Source organism: Zalophus californianus, chromosome 10, assembly GCF_009762305.2.
Source record: "Zalophus californianus isolate mZalCal1 chromosome 10, mZalCal1.pri.v2, whole genome shotgun sequence".
In the NCBI taxonomy this organism is placed as follows: domain Eukaryota; kingdom Metazoa; phylum Chordata; class Mammalia; order Carnivora; family Otariidae; genus Zalophus; species Zalophus californianus.
In genome coordinates, this window is record NC_045604.1 from 59,051,456 (window position 1) to 59,077,724 (window position 26,269).

The window sequence follows — 26,269 nt, forward strand, 5'->3', positions numbered from 1 at the left end:
GGGAGGCAGGAGTGAGCACTACTAATTGGATGCATCCTGGCGCGCTACTATAAAGGGCGGCCCATGTCACCGCGGGTTTCCGAGTTCGCTGTCTGTACCTGGCTTGTCTGGGGAGTAAGAAAGGCTCGCTGGCCCGGGTCATAGGTCCTGTCCAGACTGGACTGCAATTCCCTCTACTCGAGTGGACAGTGTGACCTTGATGCTAAATAGCGCCTCCTGCTCAGTGGGCCCACAGCGGAGTTGCACACAAGGGCCTCTTCCTCCGTCCGGTTTGGGACGGGTCCCGGGAACACTGGCCCGTGTGGCCAGAGCAAACCCAAACCCCAGCTTGGTCCTCGCCCTGGGACGTGAGCGGGGACTGTCAGGCCCTGAGTGGGACCAGGAGGCAGATGTGCTCCCATTGGCTTCCTGGGCTCCCCACCAGCTCAGCCCTGCTCGGCTGGCCACGGCGGCTGCATCCCAGGGGGCTTACGCTAAGTGTCCCGCTACCTAGCTCCCGCTGGTGTTTAAGTGAAGAATGCCCAGTAATTTATTTTATTTATTTATTTATGTATTTATTTATTGCCCAGTAATTTAGATGTTCATTGACTTAAATTGTGGCTAAGGATGAAGAGAGGGGTGGTTAAGATAGGCATCAAAAATGGACTTTGACTATTTTCTCTTATTTCAAAATTTTATATTCTTAAATGTATTGGAGGACTTGGACAACAGGGAAAGGCATAAAAAAGGTTTCAATCACCCGCAATTTCCCAAACCAGAGATGAAACCGGTTAACGCTTCTGCTGTATTTCCTTCCAGTCGCTTCTCTATAGGCACGTCGGACTCTGTACCTCTACATCTAGATGTAGAGTTAGACAGGAATGACTACAGGGTGCTGCAGGTGCGACCGTCAGCCCTGCTCTCTGGTGGTCCCGGGGAGACGTCCTAAGGACCAAACTGTGGGGTAACTGAGAGAGCAAGGGGGGGTGACAGGCCCAAGGCTCACCCCCCCATCCTATATCCCCCCTCCCAGAAGGGGGAAGGCCCGGGCTGGGTTTGGAGGCCCCAGGGAGAGAGGTGGCAGCCCAGTCGGCTGTCAGCCCACCTTCGCCCACGTCCCCCAGCACCTCCCAGCTGCAGGGGCGGCAGCCTTTGTGGGGCCTTTGATCCATGCAAACGAAGTACGTCACAGGCGGGTGCTAGGGGGCGTGGGCTGCTGGGCACACCGAGGGTTGCCAAACTGACAAACACACTCCAGGAAAGCCTTCCCACTCTCGCAGGGCTTCTGTCGTTCAGCCAGCAGCCCGCCGTCTCACAAAAGACCTGCAGGGGAGACTCGGAAAAATAGGCAGCCCTTCTCCGGGCTGGCCCCTCAGCTCAGACTCAGAGGAGCTCAGAAACAGCTTGCCCCAGGCTGCAAGACCTGTCAGCAGCCTGGCTGGGTGAGAAAGTGGTCTTGCTCCGGCATCTGCCTGCACACAGGGGCTGATTCCTCAACATCGAAGACAGAAAGCTCTTAGTCTTAAACTTATTTCTTCTTGGCAAACTTTTGGAGGGATTAAGGAGAGAGAGCTGAAAACACAGGGGTGAGGGAGGCAGCCCACTCTGGGCTCAGCCTTACAGTAAGGGTTCGAGTAAAACCTACCAGACTTTATCGTTTATTCATTCATCAAACCCTTATGATTACCTACCTCTTGCTGGCCCAAGCTAGGGATTGGAGAGTCAAAGAAGAATGAAATCTATTCCAGATGTTGTGGAGTTTACTTTTTAATGGGGACAGACCTATCATTGAATAATTAGTGAAACATGTGTCAAGGGCTACAGTGACTGAAAAGTCAGAACTATTGGCATATTAAATAGTACTTATCTTTAAACAGAACATTAATTACATTTTCAAGCAATTATGCTCAGTATGGTTTTCTTCAACCCCCTAGACACCTTATCAGGAAGTTCTTTTAAATTTAAAGCAATGAGTCCAGTCGTTAATGTGAAAAAGGACAAGAAATACACTACCGCCTGGAAACACAGAGAAAGTTCTGTATTTCTTGTACCTTTTTTTTTTTTCAAACAAGGTTAAGAATTTTGGATCCCTTTCCTTAGAGGGACTTCATCCGAACAGGTAACTGAAGGTTGGAGGAAAACATATCGAATGTATTATTTGAAAATGTAACTAATATTCTGTTTAACAGTAAATTTAACCCATGAATAATAGAATAGAAGCAGGTACCCACTGAAGGGAGATCAGTTCTGCCCGAAACAAGCACAGAAGTTTTCCCAAGGGGGGTAACATCTGAGCTGGGCCTTGAACGATGAGTAAAATTTTGCGGAGCTGGAGAGTCCAGTGGAAGGATGAGTGAAGCACAGGTGACCTGGAAGTGGGGGGCCGGCTCTTCCAGGAGGCTGGCCTGCTCTGTGTTCAGGTGTCAGCAGGACGTTGCCCCGCGTGGCAGGGGGCCTGCTCACCTGGGGTCCACCCACGAGAAAATGCCTTCCCACCTTCCTCCCTCCAGGGCTCAGGGCTCAGGAGCGGCAACATCTCCATCTCACACGCTCGCAGACGGACAGGGGGGACGGCAGAGAGCCTGTTTGGGAACCTGACACTTTGTCATGGCTCCTCATTATGAAATCTTAAGTAGTTGTCTTCCTGATGACTAGCTTGAGCACTGATTATAGCTGCAAGGAACCACAGAGATCGTTAAATTAGTGCTCTCATTTTGGAGGCAAGGAAACCAGAGGGAAGTAACTTCCCTAAGGACACACACATGTTGGGTGATAGCATTAGCCAAGGTGCCCAGAAAAATGGGCTCTCAGGCCTCTTCCAACTCATAGGTTCTTTGATGTGTAAGGGGCAAAATTCATTCATTTTACTGCATTGATGACCACTACTCAATCAGTTCACCGGTCAGCGTCTCATTTACCCAAGCAATTCCGTAATTACTGAGTCCGGTGATGCCTACCACTGGGCTTCCCACAGCAGCAGAAACAAAAGAGCTAGAAGCCATGGTCTTTGACCTTGAGCAACCTGCAATCTAGCTGAGTAGGAAAGGACCCGTTAGATGCAATAAAGTGCTCTTCGCACTAAAAATAATTGTTGCAGCCAAAGTTGGTGTGGGCTGGAGCTCTGGTGGAAGGAAGCCAGGGGGGATGGTGATGGTTGAGAAAGGCTTGGAGGGGCTCATCGGAGGGGCAGAGAAAGGCAGCCCCGGGATGGAGCGCCGTGGGCAACATTTGGGAAAACTCAAGCGTGCTCACTTGCAGGCCAGGCTGTGCTGGCGCCCATGCTCCGGCACTTCTCACCTTCCGGGCTTGGTGGCTGATTTTGTCCCTTCTCCATCCAGCATAAACCAGTGAAGGATGTACAGGGGCCAGATGCCGGCTCCATTTTGGCTGCAACATTTCTTTGTTCTTTCCTTCTTCGCTGGTCATTCTGGACTGTTTGGAAATTGGACTTGTTCTCTGTGACTAGCCCTGCGAGGGGGCTCAAGCATGCAGTGGGGTGCCCAGTCACCCCCATCCCATTTACACAGCCCTGAGGAAAAGTCAAGAGTCCCTGAATGACCCAGAGCAGCTTATGGCTCCCAGCCAGGGGCACAGAACACGTCTGAGATGGCGCTGGTGCAGCGGGAGCCGCCCAGCCCAGCCCCCCGGGGCCTGCCCAGGCCAGCATCTCACACCAGCCCACCGCCGTCTCCCAAGACCCAGGTCGCTGCGAGGTCTTCCTGGCGGGCCCCCAGCAAGCTGGTCCACAGCAAACGCCTGGATGTGAAGAAGGCAGGGCAGACGGAGCAAGAGAAATCCCAGGACTGTCCTCCTTAGTGTATTTCACACTCTTAGGTACCGCGTGATGTCCACACGAGATTACACATGGGCGCCAGTAAATGTGGGGGATGAACACAAGATGGATGGGCCATGTGAAAGCCGTCGTTCCCTCAGGGGTCCCTCCGATGAGAGAGGAAGTGTGTGAGTGTTGGTCGGTGGTTCGGTGTCTACCACAGAGTGGTCTCGGGCTGCCCTCCCTCGGAGAGCAGCCTGTGGGGCGGATACATTCGCAGAATCTTCCACAGCCAGCCAACCCAGAGAGCAGGGGTCCCCAAAGCATGGTGTACATGAGAACACGGGGGGAGCGTGTTAAAACACAGATCCCAGAGACTCTGATTCAGCGGCTTCGGGGTGATTCTGACGCAGGCCCCAGACCAAACTGGGGAGCACGGCAGAGGACTCTGCTACAAGCCAAGAGGAGTAAAGCAGCCCTTCTTTGCCCAGGAACTAGCTCAACTGACTTTTCCTGTCTTCCTAAGTCAAAATTCTCTGCATCTGTACTTTTCATAAATACCTTGTCACGGGACCTGGGCAGCTCAAGTCAGAGAAAAGCGGAAAAAGCCAGCATTCACTAACTGCTCGGGCCCGGGCCACCCCAGCGTGGCTCCTCACAGCAGCCGTGGCGCGGGAGACAACAGCGCCCAGCACGCGGGCAGCCCCCGCGAGTATTGACTGTTCTCGAGTGTTCTCGGTGCTCCGCGAGCAGCGGCCTGTCGTGGGGGGGGGGGGGGCGGGGGGCGATCCCATCCCCAGCTCGGCACCTGCTGGGCCGGCCTGCCCCCAAAGCCCGGAAACTGAATGCTCGCGGGGCTCCAAAAGGAAAGCCGCTGTCGATTCTGAGCGTGGCAGCTTGACGACATCTGGAGTCCCCCTGTATGAGAGCAGAGAGACCCCCGGGCTTCCTCGCCGTTCTGAGCCGGGGGAGGCGTGTTGCCGGCAGAGGCCCAGCCCCGGCCGGTTGCCGCGCGTGTCTCGCGCCTTCAGATCAGGCACAAGGGCGGGCACGTGTGAGCATTTGCTGGGTGAGCCCGAGCGGGGCCTTCTCCCAGTCGCCGTCCCCGCCCCCCAGGGGAGACCCCCGCAGCGCTCTCTCCGACGCCTGGGAACCAGCCCCCCGACCCCAGCCCCCACCGCCCGAGAGCTCCCGGGGCCCCGGGCGACTTCTTAGCGCAGAGGGCTGGGGCGGTGCGGTTCGGGGGGAAAGGGACCGCGAGTGGGGGCGGGCGCCTGAGCGTGTGAGCAGCTTAGATGGGAGATCACGGGTGATAACCCAGGCCCTGGATGGCAGCTCAACAGGAAACCTCGAGGAGGAGCGGCTGCGGGCAGGAGGGGCGGGGCTGCTCCCTGTAACCGCACCGAGAGCCTGGGGGGGGGGGGGGGACGCGCCGCGGGGGAGCCCGCCCCGGCCGCGTGCGGAGCAAGGGCCCCCGCGCCCTTTCCCTGGTCCCAGGTTTTCTCCCCCTCTTGGCCAAGGCTGTCATTGAGGAATTTGGTCGGTGACTTCGGGGCTGGGGCCCGGCGCACCGGGGCTTTGGGTGTGGCTGCAGGGAAGCACCTGAGCGCGCCTGGGGGGAGCCTTTGACGGGCCCGAGCAGGAGTGGCCCCCGCTCAGACCGCGGCTGTTGGGGCTGGGCAGCGAGTGTGAACGCGGCCACCTCTGGAGAAGCCTCCGGAGCCCCTCGTTCTTTTCCTTCCCCTTTCCACGAGGGAGCCCAGCACCCACCGCAGGGCGGCGAGCACCGCCTGGGAGGGCCAGGCTCGCCTCTTTAAAATCCCAGGGAGTTGTTTACTCTGGCCCAAGAGGTATTGGTGTCTGGTTTAGAATCAAAGTGGCATTTTCTCCCCACCCCGAACTCTGAGAAGCTTGGTGCAGTGGGAAGCTGCTCCCCGGGGCTGCCTCCTGCGCGGGCGCCCAGCCGGCCACAGGATCCTGCGGAGTGAGGGGCGCAAGGACCCAAGAGGGGGACAAGGTACGGTCCGGGCTCAGGAAGCCCCTGGCTGAAGGCGGCATCAGGCAAGCAGGTTTCTGCTCCGGGTGCTAGGGGAGCCCTGAGGACCCCACCTTCAGGGGCCTGGGGCCTGTACAGCCCCCCCCCCCCCCCCCCCCCCGCCCCATGGCCTTCCTTCAGTTGGCCAGGCAGCTCAGCTGCGGTTGGTCCAGAAACCGGCTTGGTCTCTGGGGGGCCCAGCTCCCCGAGGGCCGTGGCCCTGGGTGGGCAAGGCCGTGGCCAGAGCTATTTTCATCTCACTTGACCTGCCAGACTGGGCTGGTGCTCGTGTGGGTGACGGGGAAGGAAGGGATTTGGCCTCTCATTCCTGCAACTCTGGGTCATAATAGCATCAGGAATAATCATGCTGTTTGCCAGCCGTAATTGTTTTCATGTTCATACAGAAATGGAACCATATTCCCCCAACACCATTATAGTGATAATTTCTATATATTGGAGATACTTGCAAAACCCCAGTAAATCACCAGAAATGCACTGAGCCGCAGCCTAGTTGAAGGTGCTTTGCTGGGTGGATGAGTCCCCATGCCTCAAGTGTACAAAAATATAATTTTACCATTTTAACCATTTTTAAGTGTACAATTCAGTGGCATAAAGTTGTTGTGCAATCATTATTACCACTATCCATTTCCAGAACTTTTTCATCATCCCAAACAAAATCTCTGACCAGATAGAGATTTCTGTATTATTATATGTACACAGCCTATATATATCTTTTTCTCTTTTCCTTTTTTTAAAGATTTTATTTATTTATTTCAGAGAGAGAGAGAGAGAGAGAGCGCGAGAGAGGGAACACAAGCAGGGGGAGTGGGAGAGGGAGAAGCAGGCTCCCCGCTGAGCAGGGAGTCTGATGGGGGGCTTGAACCCAGGACCCTGGGATCATGACCTGAGCTGAAGGCAGACGCTTAACAACTGAGCCACCCAGGCGCCCCTTTGTTTTTGGTTTTTTAAACTGCTAAGCATGAATATGCCAACATTTACTAATTAAGTGCATAGCTGGTGGATGTTTGTTGTTTCCTTTTTTTCTTTTTTTGCTCCCGCAGATAATTAGGTAATAAACATCCGTGTCTCTGTGTGTGTGTGTGTGTGTGTGTGTGTGTGTGTGTGTGTGTGTGTGTGTTTACATGTGCGTACTATGAAGGTTTATCTGCAGAATAAATTAAAGTCTCAGAGAAATGGCAAAATCATGCCTGGAATTTTGACATGAGGGGGTTTGATAGAGTGGATTTCTTTTAAGTAGTGCTAATGTTCAAGAGCATAATGTGGGTTCTGTGTGCTGTGTGAGGAAGAACAAAGGCCTGGCAAGACCTGGCCTCTTATCCAGGCTCTGCTACATATATACCTCAGGACCTCCCTGACCTTCAGTGTCTTTATCTGCAAAGTGGAATAAATAAGATCTGCCCAGATCAACCAGTCACCTTGGCTCAGGGCCCACCCTAGGTCATCATTTTAACTGAATTACCTCTGTGAAGTCCTCTTTCTAAATACGGTCGCATCCTGAGGCACTGAAGGTTAGGACTTCAACATATGAATTTTTTTTGGGGGGGGGGAAACAATTCAGCCCATCTCAAAGAGCCTGGTGATGAATATGTGTTACTGAATGATGAAAGAGCACAAGAATGAAGGGATTTGCATCTGTTCAGTAGAAATAAACCACGTTCTGTGGGCAAACCATAGCTCGGTTTATGGGGCAAGGGCAGGAAGAGATAAAGATTGCTATATTCAGGTGAACACAGACTGTGGATGGTTTTTACAGGGCAGTCGGCATCCTGGCGGCAGAGCCTGGATTTTAGGCCTGTCCTGCAGGCGTGCCTGGGTAAAGGCAACCATGAACTGGATTTATTCCAATTGGCTAATTTTTTCTTTTAAATTTTATTCACATTCTCAAAACTACAAAAATAATGTGTGTTTGTTGTAAAAAGAGAAAACCCTGCAATTGCTCGCCATCTCATTCGGAGTAAAATCCACTGACTGAGAAGGTTCTAACTAATTCCCCCCACCCTCCTACCCTCTGACCTCATCTGCTAGCACTCTCCCTCTTTCCTGCCACCCTGGCCACATCTACCTCCTTGCTGTTCAGAGACACCAGGCCTGGAGCCACCACAGGACCTTTGCACCTTCTCGTCCTCTGCTGGGGCGGTGGAGGGGGGTGCTTCCTTCACATATCTTCACAGCTGAGGCCTTCTGATTCTCCGTGAACAACGGGGTCCTTCTCTCTGTCCTTTTGTACTTTTAGGAGTGGGTAACCAGCAGCGAGACTGAGGGTCTTTTTATATGCTCTCAGCAGTTTGTTTTTCTGCCTCTAAGGATTACCTGTTTATATCTTTTGCTGAATTTTCTCTTGGATTAGTTATCTTAGCTTTCATTTTTCAAAATTTTATTGATTGAATTCTAAACCTGTAGAAAGCTTTAGGAGTGAAACTGTTCATCACAGAGTTATTTACACTGATGAAAAATTGGAAACAGCCTTCAATGCAGAAATGGTAAATAAGTAGTGGAAGAATTGTTATGCAACAGTTAAAAAGGAAATTCAGTAAACCTATGAAATAGCAGGAAATGTGAAATATAAATATGTGCAATAACATGAAAATATAATGTTAAATTATAATACTAACAGGAAAAAAATAGAGGTTTTTTCAGGGAAAAATTTTTTATGTAGAATAATTATAATTTATAAATAACAAACACCTTGGAAGGCAATCTGCCATCAGGTGAAGAGTGGCTGTGTTTGAATGTGGTATTATGGGTGATTCCGATTATCTTGTACTTTCTTGCACTTTCACAATGAGTTGATTTACTTGAAAATAAAAACAAAAGTGATCGTAGGTAAATTTTAAAAACTATTGCATGAATCATAACAAATGTCATGGAAGTAGTAATACCAGCAGGGAAATATTCTCCCAGAATCCTGTTACTTCTAAGAAATCAAACAACTCCCTTTCTTCCCCTTTGCCTTGGAATCCTAGCCTATGGGATTATAAAATCTGTCGGTAGTTAGGACCGGATATTTAGCTTCACAGTGAAACATGAGTATTTGAAATTCAACATTTGAGGGGGAGGGGGGCTGAGGAGGCTGTGCCAAATTAAAGTGAGTAGCAAGAAATTATGTGGTTCCAATATATTATGTAAACTCATTCTGCAGGTCAAGGCTGTCTCCAGGTGGGTCAGCCTCCACAGGATTGGCCGGCGTAGCCTCACATATGGTAGCGGGCCATCTGTCCCTGTTAATCCTGTAGGCCTCTCAGCATCCTGCCCCCTCAAAGAAAGAAGGCCAAGTGTGGGGTCAGAGACACACCTGCTAATGGGGTGTGACCCTCAGAGAAGGAAGGACTCCATCCCCAGCCTTGAAAGGAACCCCTCTGCCCCAGCCCTGAGGACCAGGAGGTGGCTCAAGGTCAGTAAGTGGTCCAAGTGGTGGCTAGGATTCTGGACCAGATGGTGTCTGGACTACAGCTCTAGAGAGGCCTGAGCTCAACCCTGGCTCTATACCTTTGGCATGGTGTGAACCTCTCTGAGCCTCGGTTTCCCCAGCTGCAAAGTCACTGTCACTGTAAGGACTGAATGAGAAAACTCACATCTGCTTCTACTGGTGGTTATTATCATTACCCAATGTGTCTGTCTTTCCTGCTGCAGTGAAAGCTAGTTGTTTCATGAAAGGGAGCAAACCCCCTTGCAGGGGAGGTCTGGGTGCCCCTGGTGCTGTGGTCCATGAGCTGGGCATTAGCCCCCGCGCAGACACCCCAAAACTGTTACCACTGCCTTCCTGAACACACATGACTTCCTGTTTTCTAAACTCTCAGCCTGCAATGTCATCGTCAGTCCGGTCTGAGTCTGGGGGTGGGGCTGGGCCGCCGAAGCCCTGAGGGCTCAAGGTTAGGGCTGCAAAAGGCAGTCAGGCGGCTGGGAATCAGGCTGGTCCTACCTGAACTGAGGTCTTTGTGATGAATATGGATGTCGTGAGCGCCTATGTACTGAGAGCTTACCCTGTGAGAGAGCTATGGAATGCTTCCACAGAGGGTTAAGTGCCAGAGCCAAGGCTCCTACTCAAGTCCTCTACCTCCGAAGGATTGGCTCTTGCTGTGATGCCTAAGTCTTTCCTATTAAGGGGGAGACCAGCTGGATACGGGTGAGATTTTTAAAGGCTGCCTTATAGGAGTAGGAGAATCTGTGTTCTTTGTGCTTCTGAAGGCAGAACTAAGACCAAAGCTGTTTTGTTTTTTGGATTGTTTTTTTTTTTAAAGATTTATTTATTTATTTGACAGAGAGAGAGAGACAGACACAGAGAGCACAAGCAGGGGGAGCAGCAGAGGGAGAGGGAGAAGCAGGCTCTCCACTGAGCAGGGAGCCTGATGCGGGGCTCGATCCCAGGACCCGGGGATCACGACCTGAGCCAAAGGTAGACACTTAACCGCTGAGCCACCCAGGTGCCCCCACAGCTGTTTTTTTAACAACGCTGAAAATGAGAACTCTCCACCAGTGATTGATGAGTGGTGAGCTCCCTGTCACCCAGGGTATTCAAGCAGAGGCTGAAGGTATCAGAGAAGAAATGCCTACAGAAGGTGGGAGGCTCTCTGGAGAACATGAACTCCAGAAGCACCAGGATAAAGTGGAAAGACAAGGGGATTAGTGTCAGATGCGCTTGGGAACTTTCCTGCTGAGTGACCCTTCTGAGCTTCAGTTCCCTTGTCTGCAAAATAGAATCGGTAGTAATTCTGCCCATGTCATAAAGAGTTGTTTTGAGGGGGCGCCTGAGTGGCTTCAGTCAGTTAAGCGTCTGCCTTCGGCTCAGGTCATGATGCCAGGGTCCTGGGATTCAAGCCCCACATCGGGCTCCCTGGTCAGCGGGGAGCCTGCTTCTCCCTCTCCCTCTGCCTCCCCGCCTGCCTACTTGTGATCTCTCTCTCTCTTTGTCAAATAAATAAATAAAATCTCAAAAAAAAAGTTGTTTTGAGGATTTAATCAGATAATGCAAGGGCGAAGAGTACTCTGTACGCTGGGTCAGATGTGAGTTATGTTGTTACCCTTTCCTGAAGCCGGGAGGTACTTCACGAATCTTCATTAACTGATTTTATCCTCATACACTTGAAAGGTGGGTATCTCCATGTTGAGCTGGGGAGCCGATCAGGTTCCGTCCCCCCACCTTGGCAAGAGTGAGGGGCGGGGAGCCCTGGTCCACTCCTGCTGCTGCTTCGACCTAAGAGGCCATTGTGGTGGCAGAGAAGGCCACCTGAGACCTCAGCTCAGTGCCTGCCACCTGCCAGTGCAGGGCACCCCCCCCCCCCCGCGCCCCGTTCTTGCGGGCATCTGCATAACTACCCGCTGGAGTCAGTCTCATTAAAGCCCTTTTGCAGATGAGGGAACTGAAATTCAGAGAGGTTAACAAAGCAGTCCCTGAACACAGAGCCAGGAGGAGGCATATTCAGAACTCGAATCTTAGTCTTTCTGGCTCTAAGGCCTATGTCTTTCTCTTCTCACGTGGCCTCGTGAGGAGGGGAAATAAGCAAGTGAAACTAAAATGTATCACTTGTGCTTTCCAGGGCTTGCTCCGGAGAGGACACCAGACATGAAAAGCCCATAAGCTGCCGGGACTACCTGTTAAAACCCGGCAAACAGTAAGGGCTGTGAGTTCAGGGCTACGTGAACACTCTGTGCCCTGCACCCACAGGTGAGGGGCCCCCGGAGGCAGGAGGCCCAGGAACGCCCCCCAGGGCTGCCCCTAGCCTGCGGCTGTCCTCAAGCCAGTTACTTTTCTCCTCTGGTCTCGGTTTATACCTGAGTTGTGTTGGACCCAATAATGGATAGAGCCTTGCCTACCTTCTGGACTCTCATAGAATCAAGCTCAATCAGGCACAGGAAGTAATTTTAAAAAGTACAAGTTGGGGTTCAAGTGCAAGGGATCCTTACCAGTTGGTAAGGATCGTGTGCGGGGGGCAGGGGCTGGCTCGAGGGGGGCCGACCACTGGTGTATGTTCGCAGCTTCCTCGTGGCTGGACCAGGTGGATGAGACCTGCTTTCCCTGTTCTCAGAAGCTTGTGGTCTGGCCAAGAGACAAACAGTACAATTCAAACACACCTCATTCAAAGAAATTAGACTCTGTAAACAAGTGCCTCCCCCAGGCTGCCCTCTGGGCTCCCCCCCAAATATTCCTGTGAATGGTCAGTGCCAGGAAACTTCCTGAACTCAGGGCTTTTGTAGAGACAACAGGGTGTATAGGGACGACTGGGCTTATTCTCACTAATGAGACTTGTAACCTTTTTCGATGCAGTGAGCTATAGGGGTAGAGACTCTGTGATCCATCTCCGGTTGCCATGGAGTCTCCTCTGGGCATCTCATGTGGCCTGTTCCAGGTACCCCACTACTTGGCAGGCAGGCAGGCTCTGGCTTATTATGCATCATGGAAAAACCAGGTGGCAACATGGGGGTGGGGGGGGGCTTCAGAGCAGGAAGCTGCTCCCTGAGCTCCCAGTGAAGCAGTGGGGGCCTGGCGGGGGGTAGGGGCTTGGGGCCAGGGCTCAGGTACATTGTCCACTCACCGCACGTGGCTCGCGGGCAGACAGTGGGTGTGCGGGGGCCCGGGTCACCGAGGTGCCTGTTGGGGAGGTGCTTTTCGTTACACTGGGCGTGAGCACTAGACACCACCCTACCGAAGGCCATTCATCCAGGTGGATCATGATCCACTGGGACTGAGGGGTCTGCTGAGCTTCCTCACCCCGCCAGGACTCCGTGACGACCAAGGCCCCTGGGCAGGTTTTCCCTCCAGGAGAGATCAAGCAGGTTTCTGACGAGGATGATATGAAGACCCCTCTGAAGAGAAGGAGAACTCCCATGGATGATGACCGACACCGCTCCACATGTTGGCCGCCCACCACAGGTCCTCTCCATGAGTCCCAGGGTCTCATTTGTGGGACGGGAGGCCAAGTCCAGCCGTGTGCTGAGCTCCACTGAGAAGATTTTTCGAGGAGGAGGGGCCGCTGGGATTCTCTGCCTTCTCCCTCCCTTGCCGGGAGATGCGGCTTTCTTCTGGGATGGTAGCCCACTGGCCCATTTGATCAGTGCCTGTCTGGCACTTCCCGGTGTGATGCAGGGGCCGGGAAGGGGCCAGAGCCCAGGTTCCCACTTCAGCCAGGCCCTGGCCGTCCTGAGCTATGTCGTGTTTGTGATGGGGCTTGCCATAAGCACGCCGGGCAGTGTCCTCATGGCTGTGGACAAGGCCAGGCTGCAGGCCAGGCTCCCCCATTTGTTCCCCAGTGTTCTAATCTTGTATCCAGGACTGGGAGTACGTGAGTGAGCAAGGCCAGTTCTTCCGAGGCTTTAGCTTGCTTTTCTGCCAGGTGTCATCGGGGTGGTGTTTTGCCCTGGGATAACTGGAATCACCTAAAATACTGCTGCCCACCATCAGCCCGGCCCCCATGCGTAAGGCCTGATCGTCTGGGAGCTTGCCTGACGTAACACCTCTCTGTGCTCCAGCCCACCTGGACTTCAGTTTCCATATTTGCCGGACGTCCATCCAGATGCAAGGGTGTGGCGCGGCCGGTCCCCTGTTAGACCTGGGTGAGGTAGGGTAGGGTGGGGATGGAAATCGGGGCCAAATCCCATAAATTTCCAGATTTGCTGAGTGTGCCTTGGGCAGGGGCCCAGAGAATGGCCTGGGGAGGTCCAGGTTGGATGAAAAAATGCTCAGGGGGTCAGATCCTACCCCAGCGCTCCTGCTTTGCAAATAGGACCTGTCCCCTTCCGCCTGGCGACTGTCACATCTAGGCCTGCGCTGGGAGGCTATTGTTAGGTTGCTTTGTTCTCCTCAGCACAACTTCTCTGATATGAAGGCAGCATTTTCTAAATGGGAAATCATGTGACTGCTCAGAATACATCCCCCTCATCAAATGCCCGTTGGTTTAATGGGGAGGCCAGGATCTGGTTAGCTGTGCAGCTGTGAATACCCAGAGGTTAGACACATCAGTGTCTCTCGTCCTACCCAGTTGAAAAGGTCTTGATACAATTTGACCTTTTCTTCCTCAAAAAAAATGTGTTGGTGATTTTGGGGGAAAAAACAATTACGGTGACAACAGCTGACCCGGAGCACTTATGACACGCCGGGTCGGGCACCTGCAACAGATAATCCTCACGGCCACCTAGTGAGATACAGAGTAGTGTGTCCAGTTTACAGATGAGGGAACCAAGGCTTAAGGCAGTTGAGTAGCACACAGTTGAGAAGTTCACAGAAATTACAGTGTCTAAGGACTGAGGCCTTACTTTCGTTCTGCACGTCCGTCTGGCTGTGATATTCGTCTTTGTTGTAGGGGACATGTGTGCAAGGCTGCACGTGTATGCTCTTGCCACACTGAGTCTCCACCCCGGCCATGCCCTGGCCCAGGCTCCAGCCCAGACCTAGTCAGTGAGAAGCCGGGAGGCAGAGGGGCCGGGCAGCCAGGACTGAGAGGCTGAGGGAGACCCTCAGTGTTTCTGGACACTTGCTCAGACCCTGGGTTCTCTTGGGTGCTATGGACTGGGGCTGAGGACTGGAACTCAGAGAAAACAGCTGCAGTTATATAGGAAAACAGCCACCATCCAGCGTGTTAAATACCCACCTCCCTTTGGGACTGAAGGTGATGGCGATACGAGAAGGTGTGCAAGTGGCTTGGGGAAGGATGCAAGCAGGTCTCTGCCTTGGGGATGAGGGTGCAAGAAAGAAGCTGGAACCAGGGAGCGAGTGTCTCTGCCTCATGCCTTTGAGTTGGCATCCTGGAAAAGTATCTGCTGTTCGAGGGAAGCCTCTGGACCCAGGGTAAGCTGTAGCCTTAGCCCCATGAGGGCAGGGACTCAGAAGACCTTACCCGCCTATTCGACATCACTGTTCTTATGGAAGAAATTTACAAAAACATCTACCAATACATTTTTTTCACTTTATTTTCACTACATCCTTAAAGTAGATCTGATTACCAACCATTTTACAGATGAAGAAACTGAGGCCTAGAGAGGTGAGGTGACTTGTCCGACACAGATACTTAGTGGCAAGGGAAGGACTAGAATCCACCTGACACCCAATCCAGGGCTCCTTCTATGTCAGCCTTCCCTGGCATTGAGCAGATGCCCAAGAAATAGTTATCAATCAGTTACCTAATTGAATTAGACCCTGGGTCCCCTCGTGGAACTTTCCGTGCTATCACCGACTTCCTCAGACCCCTCGCTCTCAGCACAAGCCCAGCTGGACCGGGTGGAGGGAGGATCCCTACCCCGGGAAACGTGTTGCGGTTAATATCCTATCCTTGGCCAAAGCACACACAACATACTTGTCATGGGCCATAAAATCATGCTGCTCTTTAAAAAGAAAGAAAGAAAACCTGTCCTTGTTACTTATCTCTGGGGGAGGCGACCAATTCCCCTCCCCCCCGTGCTGGCTCTGCACAACAGGAAGAAATATTTCTTCTCATTTGTTCTAAATTTACTGTCCAGTAATTTTTCTGTCCTCATTTTATGTGACAGGCAGCTGAGCGATTTTCTCCCAGCCCCTTTCCTGAATTTCAACCACCCCAATAAATCGCTGCTGACACCTCCTCTCCAGTCCTAAAAGAAAAAAATCACCCCAGCGTTGGTGGCCTTTGTTGGGGGATGGCTTACCTCCTAGAGGGCTTTGGACCCTTACCTGTGGTCAGTGCAGGGCTTGTGGCTTTGCCTCAGGGCCAGAGGGCAGGCCAACTTTGGCCCCAGCATCTTCCCTGAAAACCACACAATATCTAATGAACGTCTCCCCTGCACCCCTGTGCTCTGCTGTTGAAGGTGAAGGGAAAAGGCAAAAAATGCAGCCATTGGTCTCTAGCGCTTAGAGCCTAGGAGGAGGGGACTCTCAGAACCTGATGAGTTATGTGTTTGGGGGGGTGTTTTGTTGGGGGGCGGAGAATCAGCCATTGAATTCCCAGGGGCAAAGGTCGGGGGATAGGAGTCTCATGCTGAGTGGAGGGAATGTGCTAGCAATTGCAGGCTGGGAGAGGAGCAAGCTCAGGAAAGTTCTGGGGCGCTCAAGGAGGAGCAGGAGAGGAGGTGTGGGGAAGGCATCAGGGAGCTGGGCCTGGGCTGGTGGGTCAGGCCAGAGCCCAGCTTGATGAGGAGTTTGGATTTGCTCTGAGTGACGGGGTCATCAGCAGTTTCTGAGCAGGGCCTGTGGGAAGCTTACAAAGAGATCAGCCGCCCGGGGCCTAAGGGGTCCTGGATCAGGCTGGTAGTCAAAGGTTTGAGATTGGGATTCAGGGCCGTTAGAGTCGGAACCCCGGGGCAGCCTGGAATCACCTGCTTCCATAGTGCAGGGGAGACACCCAAACACCGCTCCTGGACAAGGGTGGGCAGAGCCGGGCCCAGGGCAGGAGAGCGAAGCGAGGGGGGACTCACTGCCTGGCACCAACCTGGGGCAGCTTCTTGCTTGCTGCTGGCTAAGCTGAAGTTCTCTGTGTTTCTATGTGGGGCTGTTGGGAAGATCAGATAAGTTATTGCATTAAAGGGGTGTCTGGCACATAGTAAACACCGAAGAAATGTTAGTTCTCATCCTATTGAATGGAAGAGGCAGCTGAAAGAGGGTGAATACCTTGCCCCAGGTCAACCCACTGGTAAGGCTGACAGGGCACAAGCGCCTGGCATCCACTCCCACAGCCCCGATAGAGGGCTGCAGGCGGCCACCAGGGGGCACTCTGGCCTTGGGAGAAGCACTGTGGGCCACGCGCGGCATTTCCGCGCAGGGGTGGAGGCAGGGGCTAGGCCCGTTATGCAGGCTGAGTTGCTGCACGCATACCTAGTAGGGAGTAGTCTAAAATCCATGTCTTCTCACTTGCAGTGCAGTGAGCTCTCATATAAAAATGTTTTTATTTAACCAGAATATTTACCATACCTCCTTGCCCAATCCCGTTGTACGAAAATGCCAGTGCTGGCTAAATGTGCACTAGTTTGACAGAGGGTAATATGGCAGTGAGGACTAGGGGTTCACCTGCAACTTGGGGTGGAACAGGCTAGACAGAGTTCTGAGCCACATTTCGTAGGATGCATCAGACTTTACCAGATGACAGGGTTGCAGGGGGAGAATATGTAGAGGGAACAGTGCATGCAAAGGCACAGAGGCAGAGTCTGGAAGAGCAAGGTGTGTCCCGGGAATTATAAGTGTGGGGGGGAAGGGAAGGAAGGGGGACAGGGACAGATGAAGCTGAGGCCACAGAGCTGGGACCGGTGAGTAGGGAGATTGCCAGGTTCCAGCTGGGAGGGGGCTGCCCAACTGTACCTTTGTCTATTGCTCGTGAGACCCCTTGGGGCGGGGAGGGAAGCCCAGCCCCACGCCCCACTGCCCTGAGTGGGAGACGCTGCTCAGCGCCTGGCACTGAGGAAACTGGGAGTCAGGGAGGGAGAGTTAACCCAAATTCTCACAGTCCCAATTACTGATCTCATTCAAACCTCAATCCTGTTCTCTCCCTGTGAGGAGGCCTTAGGGAGCTACATGCCCTAATTCAGGTGGTGCCATTCATCCAGACACGGGTATTTTATTACAGAGACTTCCAGAATGCGTGGTTCATATGGGAGTTCACGCACAGCTGGGCTCAGTGGGCCTGAGGCAGCAGTCCTGTGCCCACTGGACAGCTTCACCTTCCCACCTAGTTTCTGCTTCCTTCCGGTCTTCCTAGGATCTGTGGCCCCACCAGGTGTCATGTCAGGCTGTTGGGGGAGGGCAGGTTTTTCCCAGAGCTGGTCCAAGGGTATGGGGAGGGAAGTTGTGGTCAGATGGGGTGTGGGGAATGGATCCAGCCCCCCTTGTCATGATTTCCTGGACCAGTCAGTCATGCGGCCACCCTGGGATGGTGGGGATATGTTCTGTCACCCTGGGCCTGGCTGATCGGTCTCATCTCCTGGCACAGGCGCACAGAGCTTTGGCCTGCTGGATCCCAAACTGTGCTACCTGCTGGATGGGATCCTCTTCATCTATGGCATCATTCTCACTGCCCTGTTCCTGAGAGCAAAGGTGGGTGCCATGGGCCTTGGGGAGAAGGCGCGGGCTCCCCTACTTGGTGGATGTTCAGAAGGGCCTTAATCTTGGAAAGTCTCAAGCATGGGTGGTGCCTGGAGCCTGGTGTCCATGGCAGAGCAGGGGCCAGCCAAACATGCACCTTGGGTGGCGGGGTGGTGTCTGACGGAGCCCTGCAGAGTGGGAGGGTGTGATGCTGGGTGTCCTCCTGAGGAGCCATACAGATGAGCAAACATCGCAGCATCCCAGGGCAGGGCTACCGCTGGCCGGAAAGGAGCTTAAGCTTCAGGCAACTAAGAGCGGGAGGTGGGGGACCTGTGGTGTCTTCCCAGGCTCTGCTGTCCCGCTGCTGATTGAGGCAGAACCAGCCTGTCTCCGGGAACTTCAGGGTCCCTATCAGTGCACGTGAGGGTGGGCCCAGAGCACGGGTTTTCAGCTGGTGCCTCACAGAGTCTGGATTTCTTGCAAGGGCTGGGGCCGGGGGCGGTCGCCGTGCCAGCAGAGGGTGGAAGGCGGCTTGGTCCTTGTTATCACTGCAGTCCTCCCACCTATTGCTCTTTTGGATGGTAGGCTTTGGCACAAAGATTTCATTTGTAAAACAGTCTTACTTACTGATTTCCTTTTTAAAAGTTTGAACAGAGCTGTCCTAGATGATCTCTCAGGTGGTTTCCAATGCTGTGCCCCTGTACGATCCTGCCGTTTCTCTCGGCTCCGGCGGAGAGAAGAGCGCCAAGAGCGAGGCTGTGTGCGCCTCGGGCAGGTCCTCCAGGACACTAAGCTAGTGCGACGCAGTGACGCACGAGGCCACGACAGGAGCTGGGACCTTGTGCAGCCACCGTCCCCCTCGGAGTGGCCGCCCGGGTTGGGGGGCCGGGGCAGGGGGGGCCGCATGGGCCCAGCGCACAGGCGGGGGAGCGGGGCTCTAACCGCCCCACCCTCTCTTCCAGTTCTGCAGGAGCGCGGCCGCCCCCCAAGACCAGCAGGACCCCAACCAGCTCTACAACGTAAGTCTGCCCTCCTGCAGCCCGCCAAGGGGCCGACGGCAGGGTCCCGGCTGCAGGCCGGACTGCGGCCCGTTGTCGAACGTCCCCAGGGCTTCGTTTTCTGGCACGCACATGGGGCCTGTGATTGTCCCCGCCGCGCAGGGACGCTGCGAGCGTGCCCTGGCCGGTGAGCCCCTCCCACCCGCACTTGGCAGGGGCCCCGCTGCGGGTGGGAGGGGGGTCAGTCGGCCTGCAGGGCAGCAGGGAAGAGATTTCACTCTCCCTGTGCAATGGGACTTGGGCCGAATCTATTTACACACACACACACACACACACAGACACGAGTCATGGTAATGCATGTTCTCTGAGATGCTTTACCGACATGGACCAGTTTTCACTCTAACCCCAGTCCCTGCCCCTTTCCTTGAGAGCCACCACCCAGAGGGGGCTCCCAGTCCAGCTGGTGCAGTCCTCCTGTCCTCCCAGCCCTCTCTGACGCTTTCCTGTCTGTTTTAGGAGCTCAATCTAAGAGGAAGAGAGGAGTATGAGGTTTTGGATAAGAGACGAGGCCTGGACCCTGAGATGGGAGGAAAACAGGTAGGGTATCCGTCTCTCTGCCGGTGTGTGGGAGTGTGGACGTGCTCAGCAGGACAGCCAGGAGACGGCTCCTCAGAGCCAGCCACTCCACCAGCACACTCCGTCCTGACATGCAAGGCACCCGGGGCCTGAGGACAGTCGGGAGTCCCCATTCCTTCCACCCCCTTCTCTTCCTTCCCCCTGGGCTCCATTCTGCATTGCAAGGGACCCCCAGACATGAATGTGGCACTCTGGCCCTCCTGACTAAGCTCCACTCACTTCCCCTTAAACTGCTTGGCCACCCTGAGATGCACACGCAATGGGGCTGTCTGCTCCCCAAAAGGACATATCTGGTGAAGAGGTCCGTATAGGAAGGGCCCAAGGCCATTGGATAAGGAATTCTGGGTCCCAGGTACCCCTTGGAGCATGGTCTGGCTCCGGGCTCCTAGTGGCTCTGTTCTCTCGGCTGTAAACTCCGCAGCCTGGGGGCGGGGGGGGGGGGGGGGGGGGGGAGAGGAGGCTGGAGGAGGCCAGGGCAGGGTTCTCTCATAAAGAAGGTTCAGGGGCGCCTGGCTGGCTCAGACAGTCAAGCATCTGACTTTGGTTCAGGTCATGATCTCGGGCTCCCCAGTCAGCGGGGAGTCTGCCTGTCCCTCTCCCTCTGCTCCTACCCCCAGCTTGTGCTCTCTCCATCTCTCTCAAATAAATAAACAAAATCTTAAAAAAAAAAATAGGGTAGGGTCCAGCCCAAAGGCCCAGGCTGCCCAGGTTTTAGGGCAGTGCTTCCTGACAGTGCCCAGTGGCCCTTGATGTTTCTGGTCACACCTGCCCCCACAGCCCCCCTCCACACTGAGCCCTGTGCTGGGCACATTTCCTTGGCCCCTCGCCCTCCAGCCTCAGCTCTCCTCTCCTCTTCTTACTCGGACTAGGAGGGGTGAAGAGGGGTGGGGACGGAGGGGTCACTAGGGCTTGCTAGGCAGTGGCTGGCCCTGCTCTAAGTGAGGGTACTCGGTACCTTTTGTTTTCGGCCAGAAATGCCACGTGACACGTGTGGCACTGTATCTGCCAGGGGACATGGACCAGCTATCAGCAGATACCCCCAAGGCCTGCCCCGGGCAAGGCTGGGCTGAGGAGGCCCTGCGGGGGTGAGGCCAGTGTGCCAGGGAGCGTGCCCGTGTGCACTAAGAAGTAGGAGCCACAGTAGAGCTGTGAGGAGGGGGGCAGAGGGGTGGCCCAGGGTGTGAGGAGGGGGGCGGCGGGGAGGGTGCTACAACTCTCCTGGCCTGGAGCCCTGTTTCGCCACCTCTCACTTGCCCCTCGTGTTTCCCAGCAGAGGAAGAGGAATCCTCCGGAAGTCGTGTACAACGTGAGTACGGGAGGGGGCTTGGGAAGCTGGAGCTGGGCTCGGGGTGAAGGCATTGCTCCTTGCCCCGCGTCTTTGCCTGACTTGACTTTCACCTTCCTGCGCCACTTGGCTCACGGTCTTGCTGCCTGCAGCGGCGGCCTGCTGGCTGGCTGTTCGGAGGACAGCCCCTTCGCTTGCCTTCCCCCCTCCTCGGTCCCCGGGGCCGCTGTTGGCGTTCCCTGTAGACGGCGCTGGGGGACAGCAAGGTCAGGGGAGAATAGGGTGGCAAGCCCCTGGGAGGTCAGCCTCACCGCCTGGGGGCGGATCTGGTTTTGGTTTTCAGACTGTTGATCTGGGGCGGCCCTGAAGGGGACCATTGCAGGTGGTAACCTCCTGTGAGGAGAGCCACCTCTTCTTCCTTCCTGCAATTGGCTGATCCACAGCCCATGGCATTGGCCCTATAAAGAGACAAGTTGCTCAAATAAGTGGTTCTGGGGACCGCAGGTGAGCCCTTGCATTGTCCACATTCATGTGCTTCGGCTAAGAATTCCACATTTTATCTTCCAACCTAACTTGAGCTTCTCAGCTCAGTGCACAGGGCTGGCAGCTCAGAGAATGTTCCAAGGGGCTGAGGAGAAGGGTAAGGCTGGAGCTGGTTGTGGGCAGAGATGCTTGTGTGAATAAGGACTGGAGCTCTGACTGTGGGAGCTCCCTGCCAGCTAGGAAGTCGAGAGGCTTCCTCCTTCCTCTTGTGTGGAAGCCCACAGTTTTCTGCATTAATTAGTAAACCCCGTGTCCCACGCCCTCTGCTTTTCCAGGCGCTGCAGAAAGACAAGATGGCGGAGGCCTACAGTGAGATTGGGATAAAAGGCGAGGTGAGTGCTGATTCCCAAGGATTGGGTCAGGGTGGGGATGCTCCCAGGGAGGCCCTCCTCACCTTCTAGATGTGCCTGCTGTATAGGCCTCTGTCCCGTCCATTTGCAGCCGTTCCTTGCATCACTGACAGAGGGCCCTGTGGTAGCTGCCAGGGGCAAACGGTAACCCAGCTCTTCCCCACTTGACAGCACCTAAGACAGTGAGGAAAGGTGATGTTCTTTTAGGAACCAAGTCTAGATTCTAAGACACATTAAGCTTTGTAAAAAGCAAGTCGAATCTGTCACCATCAGTAATTACTAAGTGCTTACTGTGTGCCATGCTGTGTCAGGACTCTGGGGCAAAATGGAAATGCAGGGCCCCTTGTTTCTAAAAGATTAAGAATTTCCAAATGGTGAGAGCAGAGCATTGACCCCTCCTGGGCAGGGGCTGCGTAGGTCACGTGTCCCCAAAGCAGGCCTGGTCAGTGCTTTACTGGGTAGGTAGTCTCACGTCATCCCCACAATAACCCAGTGAGAAATATGTGCCCTGCAAGGCACAGGAGGTGAAGTGACTTGCCCAAGGTCGCCTAGCTAGTAAACAGGGGAGCCCAGATGTGCGTGGACTCTGTAGCCAGAGCTGCTACCACTATGTGGTTGCCATTTCCGGTGAGCATTGAGGAGTAGCCAGGAAGTCCGGGAGCAACAGGGAGGCCCATTTATTCCAAGCAGCAGGCAACATGGCCAGCTCCCATGCAGCCCAGATTCTAGGACTCTGGTGTCTCTGAGCATATGAGCGGGGCAGAGCAATCCTGGGCCGCATCGAAGCCAGTCCTCACTTCTCTGCAGAGTGAGGTCTGACCAGTGGCCTGAGGACCCTTCTTTCGCAGGGGCAAGGGTGCGGGCTGGGAGACGGTCACCTCCGACTCTCTGGGGGCCCCTAGAGTAAGGGCCTTGAGCAGGAGCCGCTGCTGAATGTCTCTCTGCCCTTTTGCCTCCTTCCCACAGAACCAGCGTCGGCGAGGGAAGGGGCACGATGGCCTTTACCAGGTAAGAGATGAGGTGGTGCCTCTGGTCTGTGCTGCAGGACTTCCCTCCCTGCGTGGTGCCATCTAATCGGGATCAAGTCTAGACTCCCCCATTTTGCTTGCTTGGTGGCACCCAGATCTTGCCATCAGCTGGGCAGGGCTAAAAGCCCAGGCCTCAAATGAGGTCCCAGTGCCACCTCTGCCAGGAAGGCCTTGGGGCATGCCTGGGATTCAGCCATCCAAGCACGTTCCTTGGCTCCAACCAGGAGACCATGGGAGACCCCAGGCACTGGCCACAGATAAGCAGCCACTGCCCAGAGGGCTGATGTAGGCAAAGGACACCACACAAGCAATTTCCTGCCTCTTCCTCCACAGCTCTGGGCCCTTGCAAGAAGCCTTGCTCTGCCCTGTATCCTCAGAACTAATAAGATGGGTGGCTGGGTGGGAAAATTGAAGGGAAAAAAAATCAAAAGAAACAATAACTTTAAAAAGGATATGCTGTTATAGTCAGTCACGTGCCTGGTGTATGCAAATAAGTGTGAGAAATTATGCAAACCAAGGATACCCAGCCTACTTCTCTAAAATATAATCCCCAGCGGGTTCTTATTTGGCTACTTCTGGCTCCCCTGGGCTCTTCACAGCTTGCTTGACTGACTCCAATGTGTCAGGCTGCCCAGCTTGCCCGAGTTCAGAATGATGTCAAAAGGGCCCCCAGAATGTTCCTGTGTGTGGCTGCTTTGATCTGTCTTCTGGATCAGGGAGAGATGTTCCAGTGGGACTGGGACCAGCTTGCCTGCTCCCCGACAAAGAACATACCTGTAGTAGGGTGACCTGGGAAGGAGGCTGGGGAAGGAGGGCTGAGGTCAGGGAGCCACCATCTCCCTGTGACAAGTCCTGGCTTCCTGGAGGCCCAGGTATCAGGGACAGCAAACTCTCTGGAGCAAACCTGATCCCAGCTCAGTGTTCAGGGATGAGGGTGCTCCCCTTCCTCTTGGGTCCAAACGGAAGTTTTTCTAGGCCCACGCACAGCAGGGCTCAGTATTTGGGAAGAATTTAGCTGGAAAGGAATTGCTCCAAGGCCACCTCCGGCAGGGCAGAGAGTGCATCTCTCCTGCAGCCCTCTGGGGTCCAGGCCCCCACCTGCGGCGTGAGGGGCTCGTTCCACTTGTTGACCTCTAGGTAGGCTCGTGCCCACACGGAGTTCCTGACCCACTTTTCTTTTCTGATTTGCTTTCACAGGGGCTCAGCACTGCCACCAAGGACACCTATGATGCCCTCCACATGCAGACCCTGCCTCCTCGCTAACAGCCCCAGGCATTTCACCACCCATTTCACGGGCCAGACCTGCCCAGATTGTTAAAGACAAAGGATAAAGCATTTATAACCCAGTTCACTCCTATTTCTCCACCACCAAAGTATTCCCTCTTATGAATTGGATGCTTTGCATTTTAACATTTGGTCATACCCAACTCCAAACCAACATCCCCGGACTCTGGAGGGGAGGGGGGCTCTGCCAGGGTTATGGCCCTGTCCTCGAGGAGTCCTTTGTGAGTGTCACCCGTTCTCGGGGCTTCTGGGGGTCTTGTGGTTCCTCGGAGACTGTGGACAGGCCCCTCTCCTGGAGGCCCGGGGCTCTTACTTGGGAGACGGGTACATACAACTCTCACAGCCGTGTTCTGTCCGTGTTTTGTCAAGTCCCCAGAGAAATCCCAAATGTTAGCACATATCCACTAGTCTTCATTGTTCCGTCAGTATTTCAGTGTCTTTGCTCCTGCTGTAAATTTGGCTTCTGTTGTCAACCTGCGCCCTCTTTTCAAGGTCACTTGTCACTGGGGCAAAGGGGTTTGTTGTGCCTCCCCGTGCAAGGTCTGGGCGGGTGGGGGTGGGGAGAGCCGTGCAAGTCTGTGACAGCCCCAGCCAGGGGCGGCTGCAGCAGGGGAGCAGGGGAAGGGTGATGGAGGCTCAGCTAGAGCACGGGGCGGGGTGCGGGGCAGACAGGAAGGGGCCCTCCTTCAATCGAGCGTACATTCCCCTTCATAGAACTTAGCGTTTGTGGGCTGGGCACTCTGGGGAGCGGACGATGAACAAGCCTGTGCTTGTCCTCACAGAGCTCACACTCTCGCAGGGGACGCGAGTTGTGAACAGACAGCCCTCAAAGCACGTAGTAAGGGCCGTTGCAGAGTGCGAACAGTGGGGGTTGAGGGAAGGGGGCAAGAGCACACTCTTTCCAGGCACTTGTTCACCTCACACTCCCTGTGAAGGCCTCCCCAGGAGGCACGGCCCCTCGCAGACCTGCAGAGACCCGAGGGCTGTGGCGGGCCAGGGTCGCCTTGGAGGGCGTCCGGGATCGCCTCGGCTGGCTTCTGGGGTCGCCTCGGCTGACTTCCGGGGTCGCCTCGGCTGACTTCCGGGGTCACCTCGGCCGACTTCCGGGAACAGTACTGTGTAAGGTGTCATGTGTGACCGTCTCTGCTCCGCTTGGTTTTAATTTATACTGGTTTGTTAAAGTCTTACTTACTCTCCTGCATAATAAACGCTTTGGTGAAACAGCTTTTACTGTGAGCTTTATTTCGGCAGTCCGGCAGGTAATGGTGATTCAGTTGGGGGCGACCCATCTGGTGCCCTTGCCATGGGCCGAAACCGCTGACTCCCAGAGGGCACGATGGTTCCTTGGGCCATGCAGGTGGGCACAGGTGCATCCAGGGGCCGGGAGTGCTGCCGTCCGGGCTGGCGGCCAGGCCTCGGGGCCAAGCGGGCATCAGGCTGGGCCAGGCCAGGGAGGGACCTGCGGGAAGGGCCCGGGGGAGGGGGCAGCCGGAGTGCAGGGCTCCCAGCCCCGTGGCCAGCTTGGGGAGGACGGGCACGCGGCAGAGGAGGGCCACGGAGCAGCCCCTGGCAGCAGAGGGTGTCTGGGAGTTGCGACAGGCTGCTGATGCCACGGCACAAACCCTCAGGCTGCAGGGTTTGGGGAGGGCTGGAGCGTGAGAGGTCTCTTTAGGTCAGGGTGTCTGTAAATGTGGTGGCCGTAAAAAAGGCCCCAACTCGTCAAGCTCCCAATTAATATGGGGCCGACTTGGAGCATCTGGGATTCCAGCAGGAGTGACTCGAATCTCTGCGAGGCGTACATGTAGCTCCTCTCGAAGAGAAGGTGTTCGATTGGAAACCTGGCCTCATCGGGGGAATGCAATGCCATTCAACAAATATTTACCCCGCACCTACCTATTTCTGTGCCCAGCATTTTGCAAGCTACCAGGGAGGGCAGAGAAGAGCCACCACAGCGTTCGGGACTTAAAATTTTGCCATTGGATTCCGGCCGCACCATGGAAAAAGCACCGCAGGTCGCATCATGACCCACAAGGCGGCAGGCGGGAGGGGGAGCCGCCAGGGAACGGGTGCAGACAGAGTCCAGCAAGGGGCTGGGAAGCAGGGCAGGTTTCATGCGAGGAAGGCCTCTGATGCCTGCCGGCCCTAATTAGGCAACCTGGTCACCAGGCAATGGAATGGGAAAATGACAGCAAGCGGCTTTAGCTGCCTTCATTCCAAGACAACAGATGTCCCCTTTTGGGTTGCTACTCCTTTGGCTTCTACTCACTGGGTTTTTTAAAACCTGAGGTTGGGTTCATCTGTTAGTCAAAGTGAGTGAGCCTCATACTTCAGACCTAGTCAAGGTCTACTGAGTTACCCACAGGC

At 54.7% G+C, this 26,269-nt stretch overlaps 2 protein-coding genes across 8 annotated transcripts in view; one reads left to right on the forward strand and one right to left on the reverse strand.

Moving 5' to 3' along the window:
- CD247 (CD247 molecule) overlaps window positions 1-25,131 on the forward strand; it is a 71,751-nt gene extending 46,620 nt beyond the window's left edge. The window contains exons 2-8 of one of the 2 annotated variants that reach the window (XM_027614234.1): window positions 17,690-17,793; window positions 18,744-18,800; window positions 19,296-19,376; window positions 20,686-20,721; window positions 21,519-21,575; window positions 22,560-22,601; window positions 23,819-25,131. In XM_027614234.1, coding sequence (XP_027470035.1) covers window positions 17,690-17,793; window positions 18,744-18,800; window positions 19,296-19,376; window positions 20,686-20,721; window positions 21,519-21,575; window positions 22,560-22,601; window positions 23,819-23,884 — 443 coding nt within the window. In that variant the 3' untranslated portion in view covers window positions 23,885-25,131. The remainder of the gene's footprint in view (window positions 1-17,689; window positions 17,794-18,743; window positions 18,801-19,295; window positions 19,377-20,685; window positions 20,722-21,518; window positions 21,576-22,559; window positions 22,602-23,818) is intronic. The other variant, XM_027614235.1, reaches the window with a different exon arrangement.
- LOC113933741 lies at window positions 8,299-25,071 on the reverse strand. 6 transcript variants are annotated; one of them, XR_003523447.1, is made up of 8 exons: window positions 24,872-25,071; window positions 21,638-21,767; window positions 16,199-16,258; window positions 15,445-15,517; window positions 12,514-12,608; window positions 12,338-12,393; window positions 11,709-11,841; window positions 8,299-8,601 (listed from the first exon to the last, which is right to left on the reverse strand). XR_003523447.1 is itself a non-coding variant. In XM_027614229.1 (7 exons), exons 1-7 carry the CDS (start codon window positions 25,034-25,036, stop codon window positions 8,469-8,471), a joined length of 750 nt encoding a protein of 249 aa, XP_027470030.1. In that variant the 5' UTR covers window positions 25,037-25,071; the 3' UTR covers window positions 8,299-8,468. The 6 variants fall into 6 exon arrangements, 5 of the variants coding, with proteins under 5 accessions (XP_027470030.1, XP_027470033.1, XP_027470034.1 ...); XM_027614229.1 differs by lacking the exon at window positions 12,514-12,608; XM_027614230.2 differs by lacking the exons at window positions 8,299-8,601; window positions 12,514-12,608 and adding an exon at window positions 10,785-10,998.
- Window positions 25,132-26,269: the final 1,138 nt, after the last annotated feature.

Excerpts from the sequence above, each read along its gene's own strand:
- LOC113933741 (XM_027614229.1), bottom strand. The coding sequence starts at position 25,036 with ATGACACCTTACACAGTACTGTTCCCGGAAGTCGGCCGAGGTGACCCC. Across the intron at positions 21,768-24,871 it reads CAGCCCTCGGGTCTCTGCAG|GTGCTGTCAAGTGGGGAAGA; the intron begins GTCTGCGAGGGG and ends TCACTGTCTTAG. Across the intron at positions 12,394-15,444 it reads AAGCCCTGCACTGACCACAG|GCACCTCGGTGACCCGGGCC; the intron begins GTAAGGGTCCAA and ends CCTCCCCAACAG.